We start from the raw sequence: 12,960 nt of genomic DNA, 5'->3' as shown, positions 1-12,960 counted from the left end.
CGATCTCCTGACCTCGTGATCCACCCGCCTCGGCCTCCCAAAGTGCTTGGATTACAGGCGTGAGCCACCGCGCCCGGCCTCTGTGTTCTTTTTTTGGCTGGACTTTGGGAAACCTTTAAAGCCTGGACTTTTATCTTGCCCTTCCTTTGTTGGAAGCTGTCCATGGCTTCTAGCGTTCCCAGGGTGAATACACAGTCCCCAGCCTGCTCTTCCAGGAGGAGCTCTGCCTCACACTTTGCTCCCGACAGGTGCCTGTGGACCCTAGGTTCCGATCCTCTCGGCTCAGTTCATCTTCAGGCCTTTGCCTGCACCAGTCCCTGTGCCTGTCGCTCTCCTCAGCGCATCCCGCGGGTGTTAAAAACGGGGGCCCATCACGCGAGCGCCTGTGTCCCGACGCCGGGTTCAGGCTGTAGAGCCTTGGGCAGGCGCCGCTTCCTCTCTGCTTTTGGACTTAGGTAAAGATGACGTGACCTGAAGGCACGGAAGACGCCACAATTACCTGAGCCGTGGGCCTCAGCGCGGCCGCCGCCATCCGACTGGGTGGAGAAAGCGGGTCGAAAGCAGAGGGCGAGCAGGGCAAGTACCCGGGCACGATGATCCCGATCTCGGCCTTGGCGCAGGTCACGCCTAGCGCCTTTAAGGAACTGCAGAGCAGCCTCTGTGCAGTCGGGACAACGTCTCTTCTCCACCTTCTACACGCCCCAGCAACCCGCGGGCTCTTACGGGAAAATACATCCAACACCAATCAAAATGGCCGCTAGTAGAGGACGCCGGAAGTCCCACCTTTATGTTGTTTCCGCGGAAACGCCTTTATTTTGAGCATTCATTGGCTCTGACGCGCTGTCATTCGACGCAGAGATTTCTGGGTTATGTAGTTTCCTCAGGTTCCAAGACGGTTCCCAGGCGGTAAAGAAAGCGCTTCTCAGAGGCGCTTGATTGGACAGAGCGGTGAATAACCATCACTCTGGCTTAAGTGTCATCTTTCCTCAATTTGACTATACTTCCGCATGTGTCTATTTCATGTCTATTCTCTCCTTGAAAGTCTATGTCCCCTGTCAAACTATGCTGTCAGGTATACCCTACCATCATATTCACTTACTTGCAGGAAAGGCCCAGCTCCACCTCAGCGGTCTGTCCTTAAACTGCACGTTCTTCTGGGGTAGAGGATAGTCTCACCTAGCCTTAGAACCCGTATTGGGAGTTTTGGAGATTAGCGTCTGTAACTGATCACTCAAGTATTTGAAAAAATATTATTTTAGATTTTGGGGAACTCGAGCTCTCCGATGCTAAACTTATTATTTAGGATGCCCCCAAAGACTAAAAATCCAAATTATCATGTTTTGAACAGTCTTTCAGTCGCAAAATCCCTGCACTGGGAGCAAAGGCTGATAAACATTATTGTGTTATAAATTCACATGAATGCACTCTGAGGCCTTAGAGTCAGTTTCTCAGTCTGTCAGGGACAAGAGAGAACTAATCCAGATAGGACAAGAAAAGGAAGATAAAGGAGAAATGTTGTGTTGCCTAAAGTAGGAATACACGCTGAATCTCTTGTCTGTGATTCCCACAGAAAACAACTCTCCTGCCTATAAAATCAATCATAGTATCCAGTACATTGAGCAACACTTTTATCTACTTAGTATCCCTTGCTTGAGATTCTAACTTACATTCAGTTAATTCTGGATTAATTTATCTAAGATTTATCAATCTTACAAGAAGACCAATGAAAGAAATGCTATTTGGTAGTGATAAATGGCTGCAGTTTTCAAAGGCGGAGCACGTATGCAGAAGATGCTCTCCACCTGTTGATATTGGTTGTGTCTTAAATCCAGGAGTTCATGTTATTGCTGTGAAGTGGCTATTCTTTATTTCTGTTTCCATTGCAAGGAGTGTTTTGCATAATGAATTAACGTTATGTTAGGAATACAGTTGTAGGCCGGGCGCGGTGGCTCAAGCCTGTAATCCCAGCACTTTGGGAGGCCGAGACGGGCGGATCACGAGGTCAGGAGATCGAGACCATCCTGGCTAACACGGTGAAACCCCGTCTCTACTAAAAATACAAAAAACTAGCCGGGCGAGGTGGCGGGCGCCTGTAGTCCCAGCTACTCCGGAGGCTGAGGCAGGAGAATGGCCTAAACCCGGGAGGCGGAGCTTGCAGTGAGCTGAGATCCGGCCACTGCACTCCAGCCCGGGCTACAGAGCAAGACTCCGTCTCAAAAAAAAAAAAAAAAAAAAAAAAAAAAAAAAAAAAAAAGGAATACAGTTGTAAAATATAAATTCCAAAACTCTTTTAAGAATGACTATGTTGGCCAGGTGCAGTGGCTCAGGACTGTAATCCTAGCACTTTGGTAGGCTGAGGTGGGAGGATCCCTTGAGGTCAGGAGTTTGAGACCAGCCTGGCCAACATGGTGAAACCCCACCTCTACTAAAAATCCAAAAATTAGCCGGGCATGGTAACAGCGCCTGTAATCCCAGCTGAGGCAGCAGAATCACTTGAACCTGGGAGGTGAAGGTTGCAGTGAGCCAAGATACTGCCACTGTATTCCAGCCTGGAAGACAGACACTCTGTCTCAAAAAAAAAAAAAAAAAGTGAAAAAAATAATAATAATTTTTAAAAATGGCCAGGTGCAGTGGCTCACACCTGTAATCCCAGCACTTTGGGAGGCCAAAGTGAGTGGATCACCTGAGGTCGGGAGTTCGAGACCAGCCTGACCAACATGGAGAAACCCTGTCTCGATTAAAACACAAAATTAGCCAGGCATGGTGGTGCATGCCTGTAATCCCAGCTACTCGGGAGGCTGAGGCAGGAGAATCACTTGAACCGGGAAGGCAGAGGTTGCAGTGAGCTGAGATCATGCTGTAGCACTCAGCCTGGGCAACAAGAGCAAAACTCCATCTCAAAAAAAAAAAAGAAAAAAAAAAAAGACCCGGCATGGTGGCTCACGTCTATAATCCCAGCACTTTGAGAGGCTGAGGTGGGTGGATCATTTGAGGTCAAGAGTTTCAGAACAGCCTGGCCAACATGGAGAAACCCTGTGTCTACTAAAAATACAAAAATTCTTGTAAACCTATCACTGGCCGGGCGCGGTAGCTCAAGCCTGTAATCCCAGCACTTTGGGAGGCCGAGACAGGCGGGTGAGGAGATCGAGACCATCCTGGCTAACACGGTGAAACCCCGTCTCTACTAAAAAATACAAAAAACTAGCTGGGTGAGGTGGCGGGCGCCTGTAGTCCCAGCTACTGGGGAGGCTGAGGCAGGAGAATGGCCTAAACCCGGGAGGCGGAGCTTGCAGTGAGCTGAGATCCAGCCACTGCACTCCAGCCTGGGCCACAGAGCGAGACTCCGTCTCAAAAAAAAAAAACAAAAAAAACTATCACTTTGGGAGGTTGAACCGGGTGGATCCAAAGGTCAGGAGTTCAAGATCAGCCTGGCCAACATAATGAAACCTGTCTGTACTAAAAATACAAAAATTAGCTAGGCATGGTGGTGCATGCCTGTAGTCTCAGCTACTTGGGAGGTTGAGGCAGGAGAATCACTTGAACCTGGGAGGCAGAGGTTGCAGTGAGCCGAGATTACACTACTATACTCTACTATACTCTAGCCTGGGTGACAGAGTGAGACTCCATCTCAAAAACAAAACAAAACAAAACCAAAAATTAGCCGGACGTGATAGCGTGCACCTGTCGTCCCAGCTAGAGGCTGAGGCAGGAGAATCCCTTGAACCCGGGAGGTGGAGGTTGCAGTGAGCTGAGATCGCTCCACTGCACTCCAGCCTGGGCAACAGAGTGAGACTCCACCTTAACAAAAAACAACAACAACTAAAGAGAAGATACCTATGTAACAAACCTGCACATTCTGCACATGTATTCCTTCTTTTTTTTTAGAAGGAATAAATAATAAAAATAAAAATAAAAAATTTTTAGAATTATAGAATAATTACGTAGTGATTTGATTTAATGGTGGTGACAGAAATAGATCTGTTGAGGCCAGGGGCGGTGGCTCATGCCTGTAAATCCAATGCTTAGGAGCCCAGGGAGAGAGGGTCACAGCGCTCCAACCTGGGTACCAGAACCAGACCCTGTCTCTAAAAAAGAAAGAAGGCCAGGCATTGTGGCTCACGCCTGTAATCCCAGCACTTTGAGAGACTGAGATGGATGGATCACGAGGTCAGGAGTTCGAGACCAGCTTGGCCAACATGGTGAAACCCTGTCTCTACTAAAAATACAAAAATTAGCCAGGCATGGTGGCACACACCTGTAATCCCAGTTACTCAGGAGGCTGAGGTAGGAGAATTGCTTGAACCCAGGAGGCGGAGGTTGCAGTAAGCCGAGATCACGTCACTGCACTCCAACCTAGGCAGCAAGGGCAAAACTCTGTTTCAAAAAAAAAAGAAAAGAAAAGAAAAAGAAAATAGAAATAGAGCTGTTGCAACATTAGTGGATGGTAAAAATAAATAAAATAAATAAATAAATAAAATTTTAAAAATTAAATCTTGATAAAACTTTTAGTAGTGATATCTAAGGAGAGATAGAATTAAGACCAGTACCTGATTAGGATTATCACTCTGATAGTTTTGTCTCTAAAATGAGATTCGTCTTCATTCTTGAGAGTATTGAGCAATACCAGTGTGGATAGAAACAATAATGCAGATATTTAAGGTAGGCAGAAATGTAAACATACACAGAGAAGCCAAGGTTTGCACTATAATACTTGTGTCTGCACATATGTTTGTTATTCTGTGTTGTGTGTTCCACTATAGTCCTATAAAAGTTGTTAATCTTAGCTAAAATGATAGCAGCAGCAGGCAGACAAATCCTAGGCAGACAGGGGCAGATTCCTGGTGAAACCAGACCTTCAAGCCAAAGACAGTTTAAAGCCTAGCTACAATCCAGGATAAATCCATGGACCAGATTGAGAACCTTTCTTCCTGTCTGGCACACTTTGCTCTGTTCCCCACCCTTCACCTATTTTACATATGCGTACCCTTCCCTAATTGGTTATTTACACTGTTGTGCCCACCTCTGAGTTGTGACTTTGTTTTAACCTTTTTTGCATACTCACAAACCAATCAGCATACACTCCCCCATTCTGAACCCATACAAGTCCAGGACTGCCACACTGGGGAACTGCCTACCTTCGAGTGGGGAGGTCTACTTCAGGTAGGTGCCACCCACTTGGGGTTCACTTTCTGCTGAGAGCTGTTTCATCATTCAATAAAAACTCTTCTCCACCCTTCTCATCCTTCAGTTGTCCAGGTAACCTCATTCTTCTTCGACATGGGACAAGAACCTGGGACCTGCCAAACAGTGGGTGCAAAAGAAGCTGTAATGCAGGAGCCCTCCTGTCCTCTGCTGGTGCCAGGCGACCACCCCATGCAACAGGAAGTGGCAGCAGGGCCAGACCAGCCCAGTAGCTGTGGGTCAAAGTGAGGCAACAGGAACAAATGAGTAGAAGCCCCCTCAGCCACAGAAGTTTCTGACTGGCAAAGAGGCACTGAAAAAAACCTTGCATCAAAAATAAACTAGGCCGGGCGCAGTGGCTCACGCCTGTAATCCCAGCACTTTGGGAGGCCATGGCAAGTGGATTACTTGAGGTCAGGAGTTTGATACCAGCCTAGCCAGCATGGTACAACCCCATCTCTACTAAAAATACAAAAATTAGCTGGGTGTGGTGGCAGGTGCCTATAATCCCAGCTACTCAGGAGGCTGAGGCAGGAGAATTGCTTGAATCCAGGAGGTAGAGGTTGCAGTGAGCCGAGATTGTGCCACTAAACACCAGCCTGGACGACAGAGCAAGACCTCATCTCAAAAAAAAAAAAATAATAATAATAATAGCTGGGTGTGGTGGCTCACGTCTGTAATCCCAGCACTTTGGGAGCCTGAGGCGGGTGGATCACAAGGTCAGGAGATCGAGACCATCCTGGCTAACATGGTGAAACCCTGTCTCTACTAAAAATACAAAAAAATTGCCAGGCATGGTGGCATGCACCTGTAGTCCCAGCTACTCGGGAGGCTGAGACAAGAGAATTGATTAAACTCGGGAGGCGGAGGTTGCAGTGAGCTGAGATCGCACCACTGCACTCCAGCTTGGGTGACAGTGAGACTCCATCTCAAAAAAATACAATACAGTACAATACAATACAATACAATACAATACAATACAATACAATACAATACAATACAATACGGTTAGACTTTGCCTACAGATATGCAGTTTTGTTTTCTCAGTTGACTATTTCTCAGACATGCTGGCCATGGTGGCATGTGCCTGTCATAACAGCTGCTCAGAAGACTGAGGTATGGGGATCACCTGAGCCTAAGGGTTCAAGTGCAGCCTGGGTAACATAACAAGACTCAATCTCTCTAAACTAAAAGAAAATAACTCCCACCCCCACACATAAACTTGGCAGGCATGATGGCTCACGGGTGTAATCCCAAAACATTGGGAGGCCAAGAGATCGAGACTGCCCTTGGCACAATATTGAGACCCTGTATCTTCCAAAAAAAAAAAAAGTAAAAATAAATTATCAGGCTGTAGTGGTGCACATTTGTAGTCCCAGCTACACGGGAGGCTGAGGCAGGAGGATGGTTTGATCCCATAAGGTCAAGACTACAGTGAGTTATGATCATGTCACTCCATTTTGGCCTGTGAGACAGAGTGAGACTTTGTCTCTAAAACAAACAAACCAAAAAACCCATCATCCCAGACAATCTAATATCTCCTTATGTCCACATGTAGTAGAACTAAACATGCCTGTTTTTAGACTGCTTTGCATTTTATTTTATTCAAGCTCCATGGCTGGCTAGCTGATGTGGGTATCTGGCCAGCCTACTGTTCTGTTGGTCCCTGCAAGTTTTCACCTCCAAAGTCATGGAAAATTTCTTGGAGGCTCTTGTGGATGTGTCTTGTCCACCTGCCTTCTCTCAGGTGTCCCATGGATTGAAAACCAGGAACAGGTAGTGCTGGCATAGTATTTTGAGGTTGCTGATGCCACTCCAGTCCAGGAAACCCAGAATCATCATCTTTTGTGGTTTGGAGTGGGTTAGGCTTCAGTGTCTGGTGTCGAGTTGAGGAGGGAGCAGTGAGGATTCTTCACTGTGGCTGTCTTGTATTCTGTGGTTAGGACAGAGATTGTCCTGACTGGTACCAGAAAAAAATAAGACTCCCAAACTGGTGCAACTGGAATAGATGACCCCTGGTTGCCTTTACAACATTAACATACCATTATAACTCTAAAATTTCCTCCCCCCAAATGTAATCACTGACATTTTGCATGCATGGGCTTTATGAAAAAGCATGTTTATGAACAGAGCTTGTGCATCTGGAGTCCCACCTTGTACATGCTAACATTCCTCTCACCTCGTTGGTCAGTCCTTTTTTTTTCTTTTTGACAGAGTTTCACTCTTGTTGTCCAGACTGGAGTTCAATGGCGCGATCTCGGCTCACCGCAACCCCCACCTCCCAGGTTCAAGCAATTCTCCTGCCTCAGCCTCCTGAGTAGCTGGGATTACAGGCATGCACCACCACACCCAGCTAATTTTGTATTTTTAGTAGACATGGGGTTTCTCCATGTTGGTCAGGCTGGTCTCAAACTCTCAAACTCAGGTGATCCACCTGTCTCGGCCTCCCAAAGTGCTGCGATTAAAGGCATGAGCCACCACGCCTGGCCTCTCAGTTCTTAAAAACCCCACACCTTTTTCTTTTTTTTTTTTTGAGACGGAGTCTCGCCCTGTTGCCCAGGCTGGAGTGTGATGGCACAATCTCGGCTCACTGCAACCTCTGCCTCCTGGGTTCAAGCGATTCTCCTGCCTCAGCCTCCCGAGTATCTTGGATTACAGGCGCACGCCTCCACCCCCAGCTAATTTTTGTATTTTTAGTAGAGACGGAGTTTCACTATGTTGGCCAGGCTGGTCTTGAACTCCTGACCTCGTGATCCACCCGCCTCGGCCTCCCAAAGTGCTGGGATTACAGGCATGAGCCACCATGCCTGGCCCTAAAAACCCTATGCCTTCTATGTTCAGGGAGAAGAGGCATTTAGGGCAAGAACTACTCATTCTCCATTTCTGGTCAGAAATAAAACCTGCTTGCCTTTTTTTTTTTTTTCAAATTGAGTGTTCTTTTTTTTTGTGACCAACACAAAGTAGGGAAAGAACTCAGTTTATTGGTAGTACAACTTAAAAAAAAAAAAAGCATGTTTAACTTTCCAACTTTCATAATCCTGTCAACTTTTACTTTATGTTCTAGTCCCAGGACTCTTCTCTCCAGACCATTTTACCCTGTCTTGTGCAGACATCTTCAGGTTTCCACCCAGGGTTCAGGCCAGGAGACTTTGGCCTTTTTTCCAAGTGCTACCTTGATTAACCAGTCTAACCATCACCCTAGGCAATTCCAGGTGGAGTTTCTCATAGTATCTTTACCTTCTGGCTTTTCAAATTTATCCAAACTTCAGGAACTACAGCAACTTAGCTTAAGGCCCTTTAATGTTGGGGGATCAACAGGAACTTTCTTTGGTCCATCCAACCTTGAATAGTGTTATATTCAGACCTTTGTTTTAATCCCATCAGTTTTTATTTTATTAATCTAATAGCCATCCAAAGATTTCCACCATGCTGGGATGAGTATCATGATTTCCACCTTTTCTTTTACCTCTTAGTTTCATTCCTATCCATGTTTTCTTTACTTGTCTTTTTTTTTTTTTTTTTTGAGACAGAGTCTTGCTCAGTCGCCCAGGCTGGAGCGCAGTGGCGCGATCTCGGGTCACTGCAAGCTCCGCCTCCCAAGTTCTCGCCATTCTCCTGCCTCAGCCTCCCAAGCAGCTGGGACTACAGGCGCCCGCCACCTCGCCCGGCTAATTTTCTGTGTTTTTAGAGACGGGGTTTCACCACGTTAGCCAGGATGGTCTCGATCTCCTGACCTTGTGATCCGCCCGTCTCGGCCTCCCAAAGTGCTGGGATTACAGACGTGAGCCACCGCGCCCGGTCTACTTGTCTTACTTCTTTATAACCATTTAAAAATTTCTACCTTCCTGGAAGGAGGTATTTGATTCTCCCCATACCTTTCATCATTTTCTTATTAATTATTCTAATGGTTTTATTAGCATCTGAAAGGCCCATAATAGGAAGCAAGTTTGGTAAGATTGACTATAGCTCAATTTTGCAGCAATAAGTTTACATGAGGTGCCCAAGAAAATGGGGTTCCTCAAACCAAGACATTTACCTTGACCTGGGTAATAAACATATTCAGTAGGTAAAATATTCCTATCATCATAATGTTAGTGCCACATGGCTTGCATGGGAAGCATATTAAGCTGGTTCATCTGGGGAGTCCCACTTGGCATTTTAGGTGGAGTCAGACAGTCCCGCTTTGCCGAGTAGACAGACTTTAGAGTAGCTTTTATCCACCCTCCCAGGCTGGCTGTTCCTTCAGGAATAAACTCCTGTGTGTGTGGATGATACATACCTATCTGCAATTGTTCAAGAGTGAGCTGTAGGTCCTACATCAATCCAAATATGTTCTTCCACTCTGCATTATTTAAAACCAAAGATATTTACCCTAAATAAGTTACTCTCACTATCCATGTTAGTAAAAGTTCCTCAGGAAGCTGAGGATACCAGTCTATAAAATGAAACAATTCCTTCACACTATTGATATAGAACCAGGCCTGTTCTGTCCATCTCACAGTATGCCAATCACTGAGATGACAAGTCTTACAGCAGAAAAGCATGTATTCAGAAGGTTGCCAAGTGCAGAGGTGGGAGAACAGTTCCCAAATCTGCCTCCTTGACGATGGGATTTAGAGATATTTATGGAATAAAGAAGCCTGTCGGCCATGCATGGTGGCTCACGCCTGCAATCCCAGCACTTTGGGAGGCCAAGCCAGGCAGATCACAAGGTCAGGAGTTCAAGACCAGCCTGGCCAACATGGTGAAACCCCATCTCTGCTAAAAATACAAAATACCCGGGCGTGATGGGGGGGCACCTGTAATCCCAGCTACTCAGGAGGCTGAGACAGAAGAATTGCTTGAACTCGGGAGGCAGAGGTTGCAGTGAGCCGAGATGGCACCACTGCACTCCAGCTCGGGCGACATAGTGAGACTCCGTCTCAAAAAAAAAAAAAAAAAAAAAAAAATTGACCTGCTTTATCTCCAAAGTATGCCTGTATAAAGTTATTGATGCAAGACCATATTGTACTTTTGTAATGGATTTTTCCAAATATATACACAAATACAAAGGACTATGTAAGTCCCATGAATTCTTCCGCAATGATCCATTATTATTTATCATTGCATGGTGGTTTTTGACTTTTTTTTTGAGACGGAGTTTTGCTATGTCACCCAGGCTGGAGTGCAGTGGCGCCACCTCGGCTCACTGTTAGCTCAGCCTCCCAGGTTCACGCCATTCTCCTGCCTCAGCCTCCCGAGTAGCTGGGACTACAGGCGCCCACCACCACGCCCTGCTAATTTTTTGTATTTTTAGTAGAGACGGGGTTTCACTGTGTTAGCCAGGATGGTCTCGATCTTACCTCGTGATCCGCCCACCTCGGCCTCCCAAAGTGCTGGCGTGAGCCGCTGAGCCCGGCCTTTTTTTTTATACTTTAAGTTCTAGGGTCATGTGCACAACGTGCAGGTTTGTTACATATGTATACATGTGCCATGTTGGCGTGCTGCACCCATTAACTCGTCATTTACATTAGGTATATCTCCTAATGCTATCCCTCCCCCCCCCTTTTTTTTTTTAAGACAGAGTCTTGCTGTATCACCCAGGCTGGAGTGCAGTGATACAATCTCAGCTTACTGCAACCTCCACCTCCTGGGTTCAAGCAATTCTCAGGGCTCAGCCTCCCAAGCAGCTGTGATTACAGTGCCTTTACGCTCGGCTAATTTTTTTTTTTTTTTTGAGATGGAGTTTCGCTCTTGCTGCTCAATGTGAAGTGCTATGGCGCGACCTTGGCTTGCCACAACCTCCACCTCCCGGGTTCAAGCGATTCTCTTGCCTCAGCCTCCCGAGTAGGTGGGATTACAGGTATGCGCCACCCGGCCCGGACTATTTTGTATTATTTTTTTTTTTTAGTAGAGGTAGAATTTCTCCTGTCTACTAAAAACAAACAGGGTCAGGCTGGTCTCCAACTCCAGCCTAACTGGCAAAACCCTGTCTGTATTAAAAATACAAAAATTAGGCCGGGCGCGGTGGCTCAAGCCTGTAATCCCAGCACTTTGGGAGGCCGAGACGGGCGGATCACGAGGTCAGGAGATCGAGACCATCCTGGCTAACACGGTGAAACCCCGTCTCTATTAAGAAATACAAAAAAAAACTAGCCGGGCGAGGTGGCGGGCGCCTGTAGTCCCAGCTACTTGGGAGGCTGAGGCCGGAGAATGGCGTGAACCCGGGAGGCGGAGCTTGCAGTGAGCTGAGATCCGGCCATTGCACTCCAGCCTGGGTGACAGAGCGAGACTCCGTCTCAAAAAAAAAAAAAAAAAAAAAATTAGCCGGGCGTGGTCATGGGCACCTGTAATCTCAGCTACTTGGGAGGCTGAGGCAGGAGAATCACTTGAACCCAGGAGGCAGAGGTTGCAGTGAGCTGAGATCCTGCCATTGCACTCCAGGCTGGGCGACAAGAGCAAGACCCCATCTCAAAAAAAACAAAAAACAAACAAAAACCACAATTTCTCATTTTGTTGAACACATTCGTATTGTTTTCTTTGTTTCAGTTTCATTTATTTCTGCTCTAATCTTTATTATTTTATTTTTATTTATTTATTTATTTATTTATTTATTTATTGAGACGGAGTCTAACTCTGTTACCCAGGCTACAGTGCAGTGACCGATCTTGGCTCACTGCAACTTCCACCTCCTGGGTTCAAGCAATTCTCCTGTCTCAGCCTCCTGAGTAGCTGGGACTACAGGTGCCTGCCCTATGCCTAATTTTTGTATTTTTAGTAGAGATGGGGTTTCACCTTGTTGGTCAGGCTGGTCTCGAACTCCTGACCTCAGGTGATCCACCTGCCTCAGCCTCCCAAAGTGTTGGGATCGCAGGCATGAGCTACTGCGCGCAGCTATTTATTTTCTTCTACTCACTTTGAGTTTGGTTTGCTCTCACTTCTCTAATTCTTTAAGATGCATTATAAGGTTGTTTGTTTAAAGGTTTTTTTTTTTTTTTACTTTTATAATGTAGGCACTTATAGCTATAAACATTCTCCTTAGTACTTCTTTTTCTGTATCCCACAGATTTTGGCATGCTGTGTTTCTATTATCATTTGTTTCAAAAAACTTTTCTTTTTTTTTTTTTGAGATGGAGTCTCCCTCCATCATCCAGGCTGGAGTGCAGTGGCACAATCTCGGTTCACTGCCACCTCCACCTTCTGGGTTCAAGCAATTCTCCTGTCTCAGTCTCACGAGTAGCTGGAACTACAGGTGCCCACCACCACGCCCGACTAATTTTTGTATTTTTAGTAGAGACAGGGTTTCACTTTGTTGATCAGGCTGGTCTCGAACTGCTGACCTCAGGTGATCCACCTGCCTTGGCCTCCCGAAGTGCTGGGACTACAGGCATGAGCCAATACGCCTGGCCTCAAAACTTTTCGATTTCTTTTCTTTCTTTTTTTTTTTTTTTTTGAGATGGAGTCTTGCTCTGTCACCCAAGCTGGAGTGCAATGGCGCAATCTCCACTCACCGCAACCTCCGCCTCCTGGGTGCAAGCAATTTTCCTGCCTCAGCCTCCTGAATAGCTGGGATCACAAGTGCGTGCCACCATGCCCAACTAATTTTTGTATTTTTAGTAGAGACGGGGTTTCACCATGTTGGTCAGGGTGGTCTTTTTTTTTTTTTTAAATACTTTAAGTTCTAGGGTACATGTACACAACGTGCAGGTTTATTACATATGTATACATGTGCCATGTTGGTGTGCTGCACCCATTAACTATTATTTACATTAGGTATATCTCCTAATGCTCTCCTGTCCC

The 12,960-nt window shown here is 46.2% G+C and overlaps 1 protein-coding gene across 5 annotated transcripts in view; it reads right to left on the bottom strand.

Moving 5' to 3' along the window:
* LOC105488075 (zinc finger protein 776) overlaps positions 1 to 933 on the bottom strand; it is a 40,447-nt gene extending 39,514 nt beyond the window's left edge. For 3 of the 5 annotated variants that reach the window (XR_011618000.1, XR_011617999.1, XM_011751801.3), the window contains exon 1: positions 500 to 933. Coding sequence is in view for 1 of the 5 variants with exons in the window: in XM_011751801.3 (XP_011750103.1) it covers positions 500 to 532 (33 nt within the window). In the remaining 4 variants the exon portion in view is untranslated. The remainder of the gene's footprint in view (positions 1 to 499) is intronic. The other 2 variants (XM_071088107.1, XM_011751805.3) reach the window with 2 other exon arrangements.
* Positions 934 to 12,960: the final 12,027 nt, after the last annotated feature.

Source organism: Macaca nemestrina, chromosome 20, assembly GCF_043159975.1.
Source record: "Macaca nemestrina isolate mMacNem1 chromosome 20, mMacNem.hap1, whole genome shotgun sequence".
Lineage (NCBI taxonomy): Eukaryota > Metazoa > Chordata > Mammalia > Primates > Cercopithecidae > Macaca > Macaca nemestrina.
Note: the sequence above shows the minus strand (reverse complement) of the source record. Positions and strands in the feature narration are given on the sequence as shown.